General features: G+C 44.9%; 1 protein-coding gene across 1 annotated transcript in view; it reads right to left on the bottom strand.

Moving 5' to 3' along the window:
* Positions 1-18,410, bottom strand: part of IRAG2 (inositol 1,4,5-triphosphate receptor associated 2) — a 209,408-nt gene that overhangs the window by 39,345 nt on the left and 151,653 nt on the right. Inside the window, exons 20-23 of the mRNA XM_073623592.1 lie at positions 12,889-12,929; positions 12,768-12,796; positions 6,862-6,966; positions 5,143-5,201 (exon numbers count right to left, since the gene is read on the bottom strand). Coding sequence (XP_073479693.1) covers positions 5,143-5,201; positions 6,862-6,966; positions 12,768-12,796; positions 12,889-12,929 — 234 coding nt within the window. The remainder of the gene's footprint in view (positions 1-5,142; positions 5,202-6,861; positions 6,967-12,767; positions 12,797-12,888; positions 12,930-18,410) is intronic.

The following is an 18,410-nucleotide window of genomic DNA, read 5'->3' as shown; positions in this document are numbered from 1 at the left end:
CGTCACTAGGGAGGGCCAGAGGGGGCCATGGCTCCCCTCCAACATTATACTGTGCCCCACCAACTAAAAAAAACAGACACTGGGAATTGCAGGGGACATGTATGGACTGAGCCGCTGTGTTGCTGGCTCCAGCTCCGCCTCCACCTCCTGAGTCTACTGCCAGCCACTGGTTGCTATAACCGCCTCGCGTCTAGCAACTAGTGATGTCAGAGCCGGCATTGATGTCTCTCTCTCTTCTCCTTCCTCTCTCGCACTGAATGATACACAGCCGATCTGCTCCTTCTCCCCCTCCCCTCTCCTGTGTGTGTACCGCGGGAAGTGTGAGCTCCTTAGCTTCACACTTGACTTCCCTGGAGCACACCCAGGAGAGGGGAGGGGGAGAAGGAGCAGATCGGCTGTGTATCATTCAGTGCGAAAGAGGGAGGAGGGGAGAGAGCGACATCAATGCCGGCTCTCGGGCGACGGGCTCGGAGCTGTTCCATGAGAGAGACACTCTCAGCTCAGAGTCATGCTGGAAGGCAGACTGCATTCAGCGCTGACAGGAGGCACTAATGGCGTCTGCTGCTACCAGTGACACTCCTGCCCCTCAGTCTGCCCCTGCGTGTCCAGAGATCACAAACAGAATGCCAGTTGCAGGGCTAGAGGATCTCATTCATGTGCCCCATGCAGCATGAGGGAGGGAGGGATCCTGGAAGCACTTGATCAGTATTATCCAATCATGCTGTGCTTGTGCTACAACCCCTCCCACTTCCCCTGCCACCTTGTTTTGATTTCAGGCAACTCCAGAGGAAGAAGCCAGATCCCTCAGCTTTCTAACGCCCACGTGAGTCTCTTTTTAGCGTATACCTTAAAGCGGGGTTCCACCCAAATTTTGAACATTATCTCTATGCATTCTCTTCCTTGCCTAGATGCTGACATGCTGTGTAAAAAAATTTAAATCGCCGTAATTACCTTTTTTTTTCTAATCTTCTTAGCACTTCCTGGTTTTCCTCCCATGGGAGTAGGTGTGTTTCTACCTCTCCCAGACCTCCCACAGTCCCCTGGGAGCTAGTCTCAGGCTTCCCAGCATGCATTGTGCAACAGCATCATCACAACATCTCGGTGAATGCTGGGAGCACAGCATTCACCGCATCCAGGAAATACATGCTTGTGGGCTTCAAATGCCCACAATGAAGATGGAAACCGCCTTCAGTGAATTTTATAAGTTATTCTTTACAATGAAATCGGACACAGGCGGACTTATTACACAGAACATGTGAGTAGATAATCATGAGAAGAAAAGTTTGTAAATGAACTCCAAAAAAAAAAAAAAAAAAAAGATAGATAGGTGGACCCCCGCTTTAAGGAGGTGAGAAGAAGGTTGTGTAGCAGGCAGCTTGCAGAGTGATAGGTTTGTGGTTTAGTGCAGGCAGTGTTCTCCATAGGGGACAGGACAAGGGGAAAACATGCTCTTATAAGTTATGTATGTTGTAATTACCAGGCTGTTAGAGCCTCAGCATCACAAGACAGAACACACAGACCTCATACATTGATTTATATCACCAAAAATCATGTTTATTACAGACACTTCTTTGACAGGGAGAAAAGAATCCATGAGATCTGTGTGTTCTGTCCCTTTTCTGTCTCTGCTAGCTTCATCTTTAACCCTTAGCTCGTGCACACTAGTTTTGCCCTCTGAAGAGCAGTCAACATTTAGATTGCTCTTTAGAAAACATTAGGCAGGTGGTGAGAAGGTGTTGTATCACCTCTTCCCCGCCTGCTTTATCTCCTTGAACCCCACACTAGTACACCACAACTGTGCATTGCAGAGCAGCCCTATTCACTTGAATGGGTTGTGCTCAGTAGTTGGTAACACCTGCCAAAAGCCAAAGGTTCCTGTCATGACAAAAAACATCAAGACCACAGCATGTGTACACCTCCAGCTGCTGCCTATGCAGCTAAAAGGGTAGCAGTTGGGGGTGGTAAAAATGTGGCTCAATTGAAGTATTTTACAGCCCCCTAACCACTAGTGTGAATGAGCCCTAACATTGCTGGTGTGGTGTCACAATCAATCTCAATATAAGTAAAGTGAACATTCCCTTTCCCTCCTCATGTTACCATAAAGGTTTTTTTTTTCTAATCTGAAATATATATGCCACCAATGTAAGGGCTCATTTACATTTGCAGCAAGGGGGCAAAAAAGTATGAATTTGAGCCATGGTTTTATTGTCACCTGAACCAATGGTGATGATCCCTGCAGAGCCTGGACCAGCTCTGTGACATCAGCCGACAGCGGGTTTTAGCGGAGGAGCAGAGCTGAAATAGTGATATCCAGAGTGGAGTGCACTTTGTGGCTTGTCTGTGGTGTAAGCTTATTACTGGTTGGAAGCCTCTGTGGAGGCTCTCAAAATTTAGAGCGTTAGGACTACAGAAAATGGGGTGCCTTGATGGGGCTCTGTAGCTTATGCATGTATTTGCAAATGTATGCTGACTAAAACCCCTGTTTAACACACTCTGTTGGACAGAATAATTTAATTGGTAAGCAGGCTGGTCAGTAAGTTGATCTGGGAATGTCTTTGGTTTTGTTTTGCATGCATTGCCCTTCCATGTGCTCCCTGCTGCAAAGGCCAGTTATAGGTGAGGGCAGTGTACATTTGTTTGTACTGAAATTTGAAAGTACAATACTTGAACTTTCAAATATTTTTTTCATTTATTTTATACTTGAAATATATAGGTATGGGTATAGAATTGCGTTTTATAGTTGGCCCCTCTACTTTTGTCCCTGCCCCCCCCCCCCCCAAATATGAAAGCTGGAGACGCCACTGCCCCCTATCAGATAGACATTCCCCCCCGACCCAAATGCTTTTTCACTACTCCTCCATCCCTAAAAAGAACCATCACTATTCCCTAACACTACACCTATTAAATGCAGCTAAGATGTGTATTCAGTCCAATGGAAATCGGCCAATCCTCCAACTACTGCAGACTGGATAAGACGCATAAACAAAGTTGCAGAAATGGAATAACTAGTACATCAAGCCAAAGACACACCCACAAAGTTTCAGAAAACCTGGTCCTGTTGGTACCACTTTCAAACACAAATGAATACTCCCAATTACTATCTCAATGAAGACTGTTGACGCACAATGTCGGGTCGGAGGAGGAGGAGGATGGTTCCACCACCCAACCGCCCCCTCTCGTCTTTTCCTCTGAATTTCCCCCTGTCCCCTACCTATTCACCATGTTAACACCCTGAACGCCACCTCCCCCAGAAGGTGACCATCTTGCCCAACTCCCCCTTTTATCACCGCTCCCCGCTAATTCTTTCTTAAATCCTCTTCCTTTCCTACAAGGGATTTCTCCCGACACCCCTCTACCTTCTAATGCACACAGCAGCCTTTCCCTACCACCTTGCTTGAGAAAATCAACCACTGACTAGGCCTACTGGAAATGTCCTCTTCCATAGGGGTTGCTAGTGGTCCGGTGACCACAACCCTACGAGAAAATATATTTTTTTTTTTCACAGTAAGTTTCTTGTATAGTTAAAGAAGACGAAAAATAACAATTCTTGAGACACCAGGCCAACTACCAATGTAAAACGCTATATAACCAATAAGCAACAGTAGATAACAAGCTTAAGACACTAACGCACATAGTGAGCTCATATCCGACCGTGTATGGTCCCAACCCCCTATACGATATATATCGCTGGCCTCTACTGTTCAAATACAAGTAGTACACACACACGAAGCTACTCTATTCGGTAGATACCCCGTTATATACAATAGGGAAAACACAATATTCTGCTTAAATACCGTACCTGTAACAAACATGTAACTACTTTACTATACTTGGGTCTAACCACCCACAATGTTCAAATGCATTTGACATATCCTGTTCATGTATATTGTATACTTTGCTCGTGCTCAACTTGACATGCCTCATTTTTACATTATACTGGTTATTGCATCTTATACGATCCTTTCTCCTGTGTATTTCATTTTTGTTTACAATAAAAATTATTTGAAAAAAAAAAAAGATTTTTCGCAGTGCCAGTGGCTGGGGTGTATTTACACCCACATTTAATCATTTCTATTAATATTAAAGAAATGTATAAGTTACTAATCACAATGTTCACTGAATTTACTTTCATAACCTGATTGACACAAAACAGCATTGAGCAATTTTAATAACGCCTCCTCAAATACACTGGGTTGATTTACTTAAAGGTTTAGTTCACCTTTTCAGAAAAAATTAAACTGTGAACATTGTACATCCTTCCCCACGCCCCCACTATACTTACCTTTGTGCGTGATGAGCAATTAGTGCCCATGTAGCAGTTTGGGGATTTGAAATCCTTGCTCTTCTCCCTCTTTTCTCTGCAGTGCTTCTGGGACGGATCAGAGCGATGCTTTGTGCCGGCGCTGACCAATCAGAATCACTCTGATCACGCTGCAGAAAGGAGGGGGGGTGTGGGGATTTCAAATCCTTGGACTGCTACACCAGCTGTGTGGGCACTGAGAGCTCATCACCCACAGAGGTAATTACAGCGGGGACCAGGGGGTGGGGAGGGTGTATGTTAGTTCACCTTTTCAGAAAAAAAAAAAATATATAATAAAAAAAAAAAAAAAAAAGTGAACACTTTAAAGTGGGAGTAAATTCCCATGTATGAGTTTTACCTATAGGTAAGCCTCATTCTAGGCGTACCTATAGGTACTGTAAATAACTCTTAAACTTGTGCCATCTAGGAGACTTTTACTTTAGATGCAGCCGGTGACGTCACCGGCACATGCACTCTGAAAGAGCTGCTCCTCAGAGCCGTGCTGTAAACAGTAACTCCCATGGGCAAGTGTGACGTCATCGCCAACTCTGCTAATCAGATAGCCTGCAAACTTGGAAAGACAACCGGTATATGATGCATGCTAGCACATCATGACAAACTGCCCGGGGCCCTTTTTTCTGTTTTCTGGGAAGGCTGTGTAAAGTGAATTTTCACTGAGCTCACTGAAACAATTAATCTGTGCTCACTTTGAATGCCCAATCACGTGCAAAAAAACTGAATAAAAAAAAGGTGCGACTATGACGGGACACAACTTTATTCTATTTACTATGCTTCGTTAACAGTCTCTACCCCTTGAATTAAAAACTACTAAGCACACATACCGATTTTCCATCCTTGAGGGTACCTGAATCTCGTGTTGAATCAGACTGGATGGCTGCATCTGGAAGACAGTGGCAAAGGACGTCAAATGTTAACATAAAGCAATATGTTTACCCAAATAGTAGAGTCCCTTAAAGGTTAATAGTGACACCACATACCTAGATTCCAATTCTTTTGTGCCACCACACAATGCGTGGCATTCAAGGTATCCCAAATACTATAACGGTGTATAAAAGTTTATCTAATACAATACCATAGCAAAAGTGAGAGAGGGAGCAAGAATGCTCCCATTGGGTGTTGAAGAAAAACAGAAAGGGAGGGCGCACCGACCTAGTGCATTACCACTGCGTCAGCTTGTGAATACCCAATTATTCTGAGGAGGGCTGCAAGACGGCAGATACTACTGAATGTATTCGGTCACACTACACATTGAGGAACTAGACACCTGAGCGCAGGAGAGTTTTCTATTGTGTTTGCCCATTGGGTGTTATACTATGACAGTGTTTCTCAACCTTTTTTTGTGAAAGGCGCCCTTTAAAATTCAGCACAATCTCAAGGCTTGGAGATGATTTATTCTCACAAAGCAAATACACCTTTGCACACTGGTACTGGCTAGTATTTCAGTGTTATTCTTCTTCCTCACTCTGCAAATGTGACCCCAGTGCTGATGGAGAGGGGCAGGGAAGGGGGTGAACAACGTCCTCTTTATCAATCAATGAGGTCATCTGTTAGGATGGCCCACGGTGCCCAAAGTTGCAATGATACACGAAAAAAACCTGTGTCTTTGTCTAACAAATAGGCAGGCTTGATCAACCCAGCTTGCTTGCTGACAATTTTTTAGCAATTCGGGACAATTTTTAGGCATTTTGCCAATGCACCCTGGTTGAAAAATGTTGTACTATGATGTAGAGTGTTCAGGTAATATATGCACTGTCCTAAACTACTCAGGAATACAACAGCTGAATAGGAGAGTGGTTAAAAGTAGCACATATGGGCATGTATGAGTGAGTGACCAGCACTAAAAGCAGCAGAATTTTTCCCAGAAACGGTGTTCCATCTCCTCTACAATTCTTTATGAATTCTCTATGGTCTATAGTTTTGTCTGAACACATTCTTTAAACATTGCAAAAAAGGACCTAAAACAACAGCCTTTGATTGGATACTTATTAGTGAGCGACCATTGATGGAAAGAGTGTAGAAATGTCATCAGCACACAAAGGATTCCTCAAAAAGGGATCCTTTTGAGGAATCCTTGGTGTGCCGATGACAATTCTACACTCTAATTATCTACGGTTTCCAGCTGGTGGTCATTACAGCACCCAGCATCACTACAACCATTTTCAGGAACGTTTGGACATTGATGGAAGGACACACTCAGGCAGACGTTGCTGAGAGAGCAGCAAATGGAGATATATTTGACAGACTGCTGACACCCTTCATTTTAAACCAACACATGGATGTGGTGGCACACATATGGAGGAACTGAGCCTTCACTTTTTTCTGCAGAGAAGTCAGAATTTGCCAATCGGTCTGAGAGGCAAAGCTGTCATCTATGCTGCATGTATTGGTTTTATCTGTCCATATGTGGGCAGCCTTAGCAAAGAGCCAAGTATGTGTTTATGATCTCAGAATGGGGCACGTTAGTAAAGACCAAATCTGACCCCCGGGCATATAGAGCACACAATCGCTCCAGCAGTAAACACAGAATTTGGCTTCCTTACCCTCAGTGGCAGTTTCGCTGGGATACTCCACCATGTTGTCCTTCTCTCCAGAATCTTTACGCCCGGATTGATCTGACTCCATTATCAGTGATTCTGTTGCTGCTCCTGTTGTAATATAAACCATTATTGGAATTATTGACAAGGTGTATATATAGAAATCATGCTACCCCCAGCTTCCCCACTCAGACTTCACTTCTGTTATCAGTAACATCAGGCAATTTACATTCAGAATGGAGGTCTATACATTACATTATGGGGGGTTACAGAGCATTCCTGAGCTCCAGCAAGTCAGAGGTTACATAGAGAGTTCCCAAAGACCTGGTGTGTACGAGGACTTAAGGTAGGGGGTTGCCTATAGAGACTTAAGCTGGCTTTACACTAGTAGATTTTCAAGTGAAAAAAAAATTCTTTTTACTTTTAATGAGTGTGGTTTGAAAGTACTTCTAAATTGCGTTTGCTTTAACATTCAATTTTGGAATGAAACCACATACTTCTTTAGAAAGTAGTTTGAGCAAAATAACTTTTCCATCCTGCTCCTTTCAATTTTCTTGTCACTGTGGTCTAAAATGAACGTCAATTTGACACCACTAAATTATTAGAAAATCAAACAAACCACATATTTAAGATATATACAATACTACATGAGACTGTCACTAAATTACCCTATATGGAAAGATGGGAATAGGACTTGGGGGAAATGCTGGAAGCAGCGGAATGGGAGAAACTGGCTCAATTTAATTCTAAATCTTATATCAATACCTCATCGACTGAGGCAAATTACAAAGTTACAATGGTATTTCATGCCAGTGCGCTTGGTGTCCTCTATCCCGGGGGCCTCTTCCCAGAGTTTCTACGGATGCGGTCAAGAAGAAACAGTCCTTCAGACCTGGTGGACTTATTTTAAGTTAAAGCTGTTTTGGGATCCATAAATTAAAATTTTATCTATTCTCTCACTCAGGTGAATCGAACCAAAATCCCACAGCAGGCCCTTTTAGGGAGGCTGGAATACCAGGATATGTGAGATGTCTGATCGCATTTATATTTACAGCAGCCAGGATTTCCATTGCACAGTCCTGGAATTTCTCTATGGTCCCCTTTGAATTTGGCCCTTAAAGGCCAAATTAGCATGGATTAGGATCAAGGAACGCATGATGGCTATTCTCTGACAGGCTGGCCTATTTCGAGAAAACATGGGATCCCTGGATAAAAGATCTCTCTGGACCCTCCTGATCTGGACAGAGAAACACTTAGAGGGTGGACATCTTGTATCTCTTCTCTTTCTTTCCCCCCTTTTTCTTTTTTATTCTCACTTCTTTCCACATGTTGGTTTGACTTTCATGCCATTGTTGGTCCTGTGAGACTTCTCTTTCATGTGAACTGGAGAAGTGTCAGTAGAAGTTCACAGAATCACATGGGTTGTAGTTAACTAAATGATACAACTTGAATCATATTTTATTGATGATTAAATGATTGTTTATAGTAAGTTTAGGTTTTTTGCTGGTTATTGACCAAACAATAGGTCATCTACTGTCCGTTTCTTGTTTTTTTTTAAACTTACCTGCAATATATGTCACAATTGATCAAGAATTGGATGCTGTACTTATTGTACTTGTTAATTTCTAATAAAAATGATTGGAAAAGAAAAATCAAAAAAACCTTCTTGGAGTGAAACATTTTGAACATAATTCTACTAGTATATAGCCAAGCTTTACTCTTAGGAACCAATGTTATGTACACCCTTCTATTTTAGGATAATTATTACTTCAAACCAAAAATTTGCTCTCGGACGCAGAATGTTCTCAGGTGTATATGCATAGCTATCATTGGACTATCACCCACCAGCCAAGATCCTGCAGAGAAAAACTGTATAATGTGAGATGTGAATGGACTAAGAGCGCAAGGGGGGCACGCCAATGAGGGCGAGGTGGGGGGGGCCACACCAGAGAGGGCGAGGTGGGGGGGGCCACACCAGAGAGGGCGAGGTGGGGGGGGCCACACCAGAGAGGGCGAGGTGGGGGGGGCCACACCAGAGAGGGCGAGGTGGGGGGGGCCACACCAGAGAGGGCGAGGTGGGGGGGGCCACACCAGAGAGGGCGAGGTGGGGGGGGCCACACCAGAGAGGGCGAGGTGGGGGGGGCCACACCAGAGAGGGCGAGGTGGGGGGGGCCACACCAGAGAGGGCGAGGTGGGGGGGGCCACACCAGAGAGGGCGAGGTGGGGGGGGCCACACCAGAGAGGGCGAGGTGGGGGGGGCCACACCAGAGAGGGCGAGGTGGGGGGGGCCACACCAGAGAGGGCGAGGTGGGGGGGCCACACCAGAGAGGGCGAGGTGGGGGGGCCACACCAGAGAGGGCGAGGTGGGGGGGGCCACACCAGAGAGGGCGAGGTGGGGGGGGCCACACCAGAGAGGGCGAGGTGGGGGGGGCCACACCAGAGAGGGCGAGGTGGGGGGGGCCACACCAGAGAGGGCGAGGTGGGGGGGGCCACACCAGAGAGGGCGAGGTGGGGGGGGCCACACCAGAGAGGGCGAGGTGGGGGGGGCCACACCAGAGAGGGCGAGGTGGGGGGGGCCACACCAGAGAGGGCGAGGTGGGGGGGGCCACACCAGAGAGGGCGAGGTGGGGGGGGCCACACCAGAGAGGGCGAGGTGGGGGGGGCCACACCAGAGAGGGCGAGGTGGGGGGGGCCACACCAGAGAGGGCGAGGTGGGGGGGGCCACACCAGAGAGGGCGAGGTGGGGGGGGCCACACCAGAGAGGGCGAGGTGGGGGGGGCCACACCAGAGAGGGCGAGGTGGGGGGGGCCACACCAGAGAGGGCGAGGTGGGGGGGGCCACACCAGAGAGGGCGAGGTGGGGGGGGCCACACCAGAGAGGGCGAGGTGGGGGGGGGCCACACCAGAGAGGGCGAGGTGGGGGGGCCACACCAGAGAGGGCGAGGAGGGGGGGCCACACCAGAGAGGGCGAGGTGGGGGGGCCACACCAGAGAGGGCGAGGTGGGGGGCCCACACCAGAGAGGGCGAGGAGGGGGGGCCACACCAGAGAGGGCGAGGTGGGGGGGCCACACCAGAGAGGGCGAGGTGGGGGGGGCCACACCAGAGAGGGCGAGGTGGGGGGGGCCACACCAGAGAGGGCGAGGTGGGGGGGGGCCACACCAGAGAGGGCGAGGTGGGGGGGCCACACCAGAGAGGGCGAGGTGGGGGGGGCCACACCAGAGAGGGCGAGGTGGGGGGGGCCACACCAGAGAGGGCGAGGTGGGGGGGGCCACACCAGAGAGGGCGAGGTGGGGGGGGCCACACCAGAGAGGGCGAGGTGGGGGGGGCCACACCAGAGAGGGCGAGGTGGGGGGGGCCACACCAGAGAGGGCGAGGTGGGGGGGGGCCACACCAGAGAGGGCGAGGTGGGGGGGGCCACACCAGAGAGGGCGAGGTGGGGGGGCCACACCAGAGAGGGCGAGGTGGGGGGGCCACACCAGAGAGGGCGAGGTGGGGGGGCCACACCAGAGGACGAGGGACAAACAAGAGAAGGCACGAAGCAAAAGAAAAAGTGGAAAGGAAAAAAAGAGAAGGGGAGAAATGGTAAGCAAGCAAAAAAGAAAGGTTTACATGTCGTATACCCCATCTGCTCCCCCTCTTTGTGGAGAACTTTATAGACATAAGACTCCCCTGGAGCTGCTGGGTGGATCAGACACATTCTACAGTGCAGGTGCAGAAATATATACATTTACTCAAAAAGCAGAGAATACAAGCCCTTGTCCTTTAGATAAGAGATCTCTTAATCACATCATTATATGCTCAATGTTTTTCTTGTGGATTCTGTGCAACCCAATATATTTTGGAGACAACAGTGGCTGCAGCAAATCCTGTTTGCATTCATCAGAGAGTTCTCTAATTTATTTACACAAACTCCACTTCCATTAACAGCTCCTCAAATGTTTACGTCACATCTCTGTTTATAGGAAAAATATCCAATAATCCCCAATCATTTAGTTTAATCTTCTTATAATTTTGCCTTACCTGATCCCTCATCAGCATGCTAATGAATGTTTAACCACTTGCTTACTGGGCACATATATCCCCTTCCTGCTCAGGCTAGTTTTCAGCTTTCATCGCTGTCGCACTTTGAATGACAACTGCGCGGTCATGCTACGCTGTACCCATGTGAAATTTTTATAATTTTTTTTCACACAAAGAGCTTTTTTTGGTGGTATTCAATCACTAATGGGTTTTTCATTTTTTGCTAAACAAAAAAAAAAAAAAAATAGTTTGTTATAAAATTTTGCAAACCTGTAATTTTTCTCCTTTATTGATGTGCGCTGATAAGGCTGCACTGATAGGTGGCACTGAGGCGGCACTGATTAGCAGTACTGATGGGCCCTGGTAGGTGGCACTGGTTAGCAGTACTGATGGCCCCTGGTAGGTGGCACTGGAGGGCCCTAGTTAGCAGCACTGGTGGTGACTGTGTGGGACCGATGTCCCTTTTACAGAAGTCAGTAATCGGCTTTTTTTTTTGCGTTCATGTAAGCCCTCTCGGCACACCTTATACCCAGTGAAATTTATGGGTCTCTGTGAAATGAGGGCATATCGTGGCTGGTGGAAGGGGCCGGCATGGTGTTGTACATAGCTTCCTGATGACAATACTCCTCTCAAGAGCCCTCAGTCCTGATGCAAGCAGTAGGCTGGCTCTTGAAAGGAGTTATGCAAATGTATTGATGGGTAGATGTCAGTGTGGAGAAGTGGGTGTACATGAGAGGAGCCTGTACAAAGGGGCAAAACTAGAGTTGAGCTTTAATTGCAATTCATGGGCCTTTAGATACACAATGACAGAGCAGAAAACTGTTGAAAAGTAGAGTAAATCTAAAAACAATCTTTTGTAAAATTAGTTTTGGGTAATGTGAACTTTTTTATTGCTGACTGTGCCCCTGCTGGGGAAACTCTCTCTCTTTTCATTCGGGTGACCATCATCATCATCATCATCAGGACAAAGTAAGTGATGGAAAATATAAAATGTTACAGTTGTCGACAGAACAGGAAACAATGGAAAAATCTTTCAGTGAGGACACCTGGTCTGTTGACAACTAAGAGGTAATTTCCCCTTAGTTTGGAAGATGGCTTCTTACTTCTTGTTGGGTCTTTGGGATAGGAAGTGAAAGGAAATTTCCCCAATGGTATACAGAAAATAAACAAAATTTCCCATTCTATCCAAAACAACAGTTTTGGATTTCATATTCTTTCAGGGTTCATGCACATTGGACATTTTCAACACTGCTGTTAGGGGTGTCAGGCATTTTTTTTTCTGCCCCTAAATGCCCCTCAAGGTTAGCCTGTGGGTCCAAGCACACATAGGCGCTTAGGGGGATTTAGAGGCAGAAAACCCACTGCCAGTGCGTCCCGCAACAGTGGTGTTTAGGCAGAAAAATGCTTGACATGCGTAAACATGCATTAATGCTAGACACATCAAAGCATTAATTTAAAAAGCCAGAAAAACTAATTATTCTGGCCAATGAAACAAATTAATACCCAAGCGCTAAATGTGTAATGCAAAATTGCTTCTGCCAAGAGGAAAAGTGGCTAGGAGAGACGGACAAATGCCCTGTGTGCTTGAGCCTAGGTTTTTAGTCCGGGGAGAGGAGTTATTGTAACATTTGTCTGTAAAAGTGGCATTATCATCACAAAAGGGATATTCTGGAAAGAGACAAGTAGACATATAGTAGGTCTCTATGCGTGATGCAGTTAAAATTAATTTTATAAAGAAAAAGCCAACTTGATGCAGCATGCAGACAGCACAGTGTGAAGATAACCATTCACAAGAATGGAAAACATTTTTATTGGGATTTGAAACCAGCAAAACCCTCCAGAAACACCACATCACAAGTGAACAGGGCCCAAAACATTCACCGAATCTCTTACCAGGTGCTGCCGACGGGTCATCCGAAGAGCTGAGAGAGAAACACACAAGACCTTGAGTGAAAGTGAGAACAAGCAAAGAGACTAAAATTGTATAAAATTCTATAAAAGTATTTCTATAAACCTTGTATTGTCCCCAGCCGCTGGTGCATGTTCCCTGTTCTCCTGAAACACAAAGCAGAATTACCATTTATTTTGTTGCGTTGGTATAGGAGTTAAACATTTTTTCTAAATCTTTATAGTGTTTAACATACAAAATTATCCACAAGGCTGCCAAAGGCTTAAAGATTTGTCAGGGACACTTTGCTGCTGGGCTACCTGGGGAACTTGTAACAGCACATCCTGTTTCAGGCTGACAACAGAAGACACTGCCTTCCAATTAGCAGCAGTGTTGTCAGCCTAGCTTGTGTAGGTCTCCAGTAGTCAGGAAAGGCAGTCCAACACAGGGGGCTGACAACAATGCTGCTAATTAGGAGGCAGGGACTTAGCGTTGTCAGCCTGCAGTGGGAAGTGTCGTTACTGGTAGGATCGCCGGGTAAAAAAAACAAAAAACAAACTCTGCAACAGATAAAAAGAAATAAATTGCCTGAAGTGTAACAAAGTTACATTATGAATAGATTGTAGAAGGATTAGAACACCTGTAATTTGTTATTGCTGTCTGTGCCCTGTTTGGGAGATTCACCTTATTTGACCTGTTTACCATTATCAAAAGTAAAAGAAAATTCCAAATATTTAGTTGACATCAGAACCCTAATAGAGGGGAAATCTTCTAATGAAGAGACTAATTCCGGTGACCCTTGTGACACACCGGGGTTCGCTCACTTTTCCTCTAGTCCAATAGTGTTTTGACAATTGGACAGGAAGTGAAGGGAAATCTCTCCAATAGGACACAGAAGTTCCCCAACTGATGGGGGCTATATAGCCCTCCCTTACTCTAGCCAAACAAAAAAAAAAAAAAGAAGAATCATATCTAAAGTTATGTTTACCTTTGGCTTATAGGGCAATCTTGTGATTCTGAGAATTCCAGCATACATAAACCCAGCATTTCATATTCCTGACATGTGCTTGCTTTACCATGTGCTTGTATGAAAATGTATCCTGTTCTCTTTGTATTGTTTCCTTTGTGTAAAATCTCTGGTGTTCCTGCCAGCCCCTCTGCTTTCCTATTAAAAACTAAACTATACTAGGCAGGGGAGCACAGTGCGGTGAGTTCTCTAGTTGTGCTGGAAACTCAGCCTGCTCTCCTCCAATGATCAGACTTGTCCTGACACCCCCCTTCCACACACAGCCATTTACTGGGAAGATCAGTGTACTGCTACTTCTCCTCCCCCTCCCCCAGATCTTATGCAGCTGAGAACAGAGGATATATGATCACTTATAAAAAAAAGGGGGGGAAAAGGTATTTATAATGTGTTTTGTATCTATACACAAATGTTTTGCCTTTCATTTCAATTTTAAATTGAATGGGTTGTTTTACAAGGTGATTGTTTACAATTACTTTAATCTAAATGAGTTGGGGAGGAGGGGGATCAGGAAGGAAATATTTTTTTGTGAAAGAGTAAATGTGATGGCCATTTGTCATCTTTTCAGCCATATCAGCTCTGCCACTATGAGAGGAGTACATCGTCCCCTGATGCAAATCAATTCTATTTATTGTCGGCTAATTTGAATCCTTTCCTGTAAAAGCACAGAAGAGCCATTGTGTGCGAGGAGGTGCGAGGTACAGGAAGAGACTCAAATCAGCACTGAAAAAAGGACAAAAATTATATATACAGTATCTCACAAAAGTGAGTACACCCTCACATTTTTGTAAATATTTTATTATATCTTTTCATGTGAAAACACTGAAGAAATTACACTTTTTTTTACAATGTAAAGTAGTGAGTGTACAGCTTGTGTAACAGTGTAAATTTGATGTCCCCTCAAAATAACTCAAAACAGCCATTAATGTCTAAACCACTGGCAACAAAAGTGAGTACACCCCTAAGTGAAATTGTTCAAACTGGGCCCAAAGTGTCAATATTTTATGTGGCCACCATTATTTTCCAGCACTACCTTAACAGTCTTGGGCATGGAGTTCACCACAACTTCACAGATTGCCAATGGAGTCCTCTTCCACTCCTCCATGATGACATCGCAGAGATGGTGGATGTTACAAACCTTGCGCTCCTTCACCTTCTGTTTGAGGATGCCCCACAGATGCTCAATAGGGTATAGGTCTGGAGACACGCTTGTCCAGTCCATCACCTTTACCCTCAGCTTCTTTAGCAAGGCAGTGGTCTTGGAGGTGTGTTTGGGGTCGTTATGTTGGAATACTGCCCTGCGGCCCAGAAGAGAGGGGGATCATGCTCTGCTTCACTATGTCACAGTACACGTTGGCATTCATGGTTCCCTCAATGAACTGTAGCTCCCCAGTGCTGGCAGCACTCATGCAGCCCCAAACCATGACATTCCCACCACCATGCTTGACTGTAGGTAAGACACACTTGTCTTTGTACTCCTCACCTGGCTGCCGCCACACACGCTTGACACCATCTGAACCAAATAAGTTTATCTTGGTCTCAACAGACCACAGAACATGGTACCAGTAATCCATGTCCTTAGTCTGCTTGTCTTCAGCAAACTGTTTGCGGACTTTCTTGTGCATAATCTTTAGAAGAGGCTTCCTTCTAGGGTGACAGCCATGCAGACCAATTTGATGCAGTGTGCGGCGTATGGTCTGAGCACTGACAGGCTGACCTCCCACCCCATCAACCTCTGCAACGCTAGCAGCACTCGTACGTGTATTTCCCAAAGAAAACCTCTGGATGTGACGCTGAGCACGTGCACTCAACTTCTTTGGTCGACCATGGCGAGACCTGTTTGGAGAGGAACCTGTCCTGTTAAACTGCTGCATGGTCTTGGCCGCCGTGCTGCAGCTCAGTTTCAGGGTCTTGGCAATCTTCTTATAGCCTCGGCCATCTTTATGTAGAGCAACAATTCTTTTTTTCAGATCCTCCAAAAGTTCTTTGCCATGAGGTGCCATGTTGAACTTCCAGTGACCAGTATGAGAAAGTGAGAGTGATAATACCACACACACCTGCTCCCCATTCACACCTGAGACCTTGTAACACCAACGAGTCACATGACATCAGGGAGGGAAAATGGCTAATTGGGCCCAATTTGGATATTCACTTAGGGGTGTACTCACTTTTGTTGCCAGCGATTTAGACATTAATGGCTGTGTGTTGAGTTATTTTGAGGGAACAGCAAATTTACACTGTTATACAAACTATACACTCACTACTTTACTTTGTAGCAAAGTGTAATTTTTTCAGTGTCGTCACGTGAAAAGATATAAAACTATTCACAAAAACGTGAGGGGTGTACTCACTTTTGTGAGATACTTTATCTATGAATAATGTATAGACATACACACAGTCATACTAAAAACTAAGTAAACTCCATGGAAGTAATGGAGTTTTTCAGCATATTTGAAATGTTAGCTCTTTTTCTAATAAGTGCCTATGGGTGAAGGTGATATGCTTGAATAAGGACACACAAAAATTGCATTTTCAATTATTTATTCAACAAAATTATCAATAGATAGAATGGTGTGTATGCTTGGCATCAAAAAGCGGACATTGTTCCCTTTAGCAGAAATTTCTTCTTGTAGACATTTTGCATAACTGCCCACCATCCTCTGCAATTATTTCAGCAAAATGTTTGACCTCTTCTCCATGCAAAAGTCCTTCAGTTTGAAATCCCAGTAAAAAATTTCAGTGGGGATCAAATCAGGGCTTTGACTAGGCCAGTTTATAACCTTTGACAAAAAGTTTGCAACCACCCCAATTTATAACTAACCTTTGCAGTAAGATCCATTCAAAAAGGAAGATTATATACTAGAATGTCTTGTTTTAATAGTGTATGTGGATTATTTTATGTGTAAATTAAAAAAAAAAATTCTATTTTAAGTGATGAAATCTAGCTGTGATCCTTGGGTCCAGCAAATAAAATTTTGGCACTTTTCATCTGCTCCACCCACTTGAGTCTCATTTGTACTACTACATCAGGGTGAGTGTTCCTCATGATGCTGCTTTATCCATGTTGTAAAAGGATACCATCATAATGCATAAGACTAAACTTCAGGTGCTTGCCCTAAATGTCCATCTGAAATTGGCACTTTTTATGATAAGGTCTGGGAATGCCCAACTTTTAACATGGTCAGCAGTCACAGATTTTATGAGTTCACTACCAAATATACCCAATATTTGTAATCGCTCTATATGCTTATTGGGCTACTTGGAGGACTCTGACCTTCCTAACTATACTAAACTCCTGTTGTGTCTGGTATTCTTCTAAGCAAAAAAAAAAAAAAAAAGAAGTTATACTACGTTGAAAAATCACCAAACCCTCCTACTCTAACACACTGGTTTAGATTTCTTAACCAAGTATTACCCATGTATAAATTAAAGAGGAGCTCCAGTCTCTCCCCCAAAAAATTAAACGTCAGCAGCTACAAATACTGTAGCTGCTATAAGGACACTTATTTGCCCCTGGATGCAGCACTGTCCTCACCCAAGCTGATTCTTCAATCAGCTTCAAATGCAGACACCAGCATCCTGACCAAGGGGAACTGGCAGTGAAGCCTTGCAGCTTCACAGCCAGCTTCCAACTGCCCATGCATGAGCCACGCTGCGATTTGTGATTGATCCTGCAGGATTCTTGGACCAGTGATGTGTCCCAGAAGGCGGCAGGGGAAGGAGGAGGGGTGGGGCAATCTCCTCAGATCTAGTGGATCTGATTCTGTATTAAAAGGATTTTTAATACAGAAATGGATTTTTAATACAGAAATGTTGGCTTACTGAAAAGTATGTCCATGTACAGTACAGTATGCACTGGCTGTGCTCCATTTGTATGAATTACTACTATCAATGCGGCGTGGCCAATTAAGCACAGTGATACCATGATCATTAAACCAGGTGTTGGTACTTTTGGGAGTGTGGGCAAGTGCCAAGTCCTGCTGGAAAACCAAATCAGCATCTCCATAAAGCTGGTCAGCAGAGGGAAGCATGAAGTGCTCCAGAATTTCCTGGTAGAGGGCTGTGCTGACTTTGGGCTTGAAAAAATACAGTGGACCAACACCAGCAGATGACATGGCTAATTTTTTTGAGATGCACCGGAATAAGGCCCAGTTTACAACATAAAAATACAAGTAACCATGTAGCAGGTTTTCACAGAGCGTAAAGTGTCGATGCTCTGCCTGCCTTCCGCAGCTCCAGAGGAATTTGTATATTTAATTTTCTCCCCTTTATGACTCCATTAAAGGCATACAACTGACAGCAAGATTTACCCCACTTAAATAGAGGCTGTATATTCTAGTGCTGCTTAAATTGTGTTTGTATTAGACCTAATCTTCCAGAGAACACTTCAGATTATTACATTACACAGATCTCAGAGAACACATAATTCCCAACTTCAGGACACAAAATCTTCCTTCAATTAAACTTCTTTGAAAAGACCATTAATTAATCAACACAAAATGCTCAATGTATCGTTTTTGGGATCATCCCAATTTGTAAGATTATACTCCACTTTTAGAGGAGTGCAATGGGGGATTCAGTAAAAATTACTCAAATATTTAAAGGGAAGTTAACATATTTAGCA

This window comes from Aquarana catesbeiana, linkage group LG03, assembly GCF_042186555.1.
Source record: "Aquarana catesbeiana isolate 2022-GZ linkage group LG03, ASM4218655v1, whole genome shotgun sequence".
NCBI lineage: Eukaryota > Metazoa > Chordata > Amphibia > Anura > Ranidae > Aquarana > Aquarana catesbeiana.
Note: the sequence above shows the minus strand (reverse complement) of the source record. Positions and strands in the feature narration are given on the sequence as shown.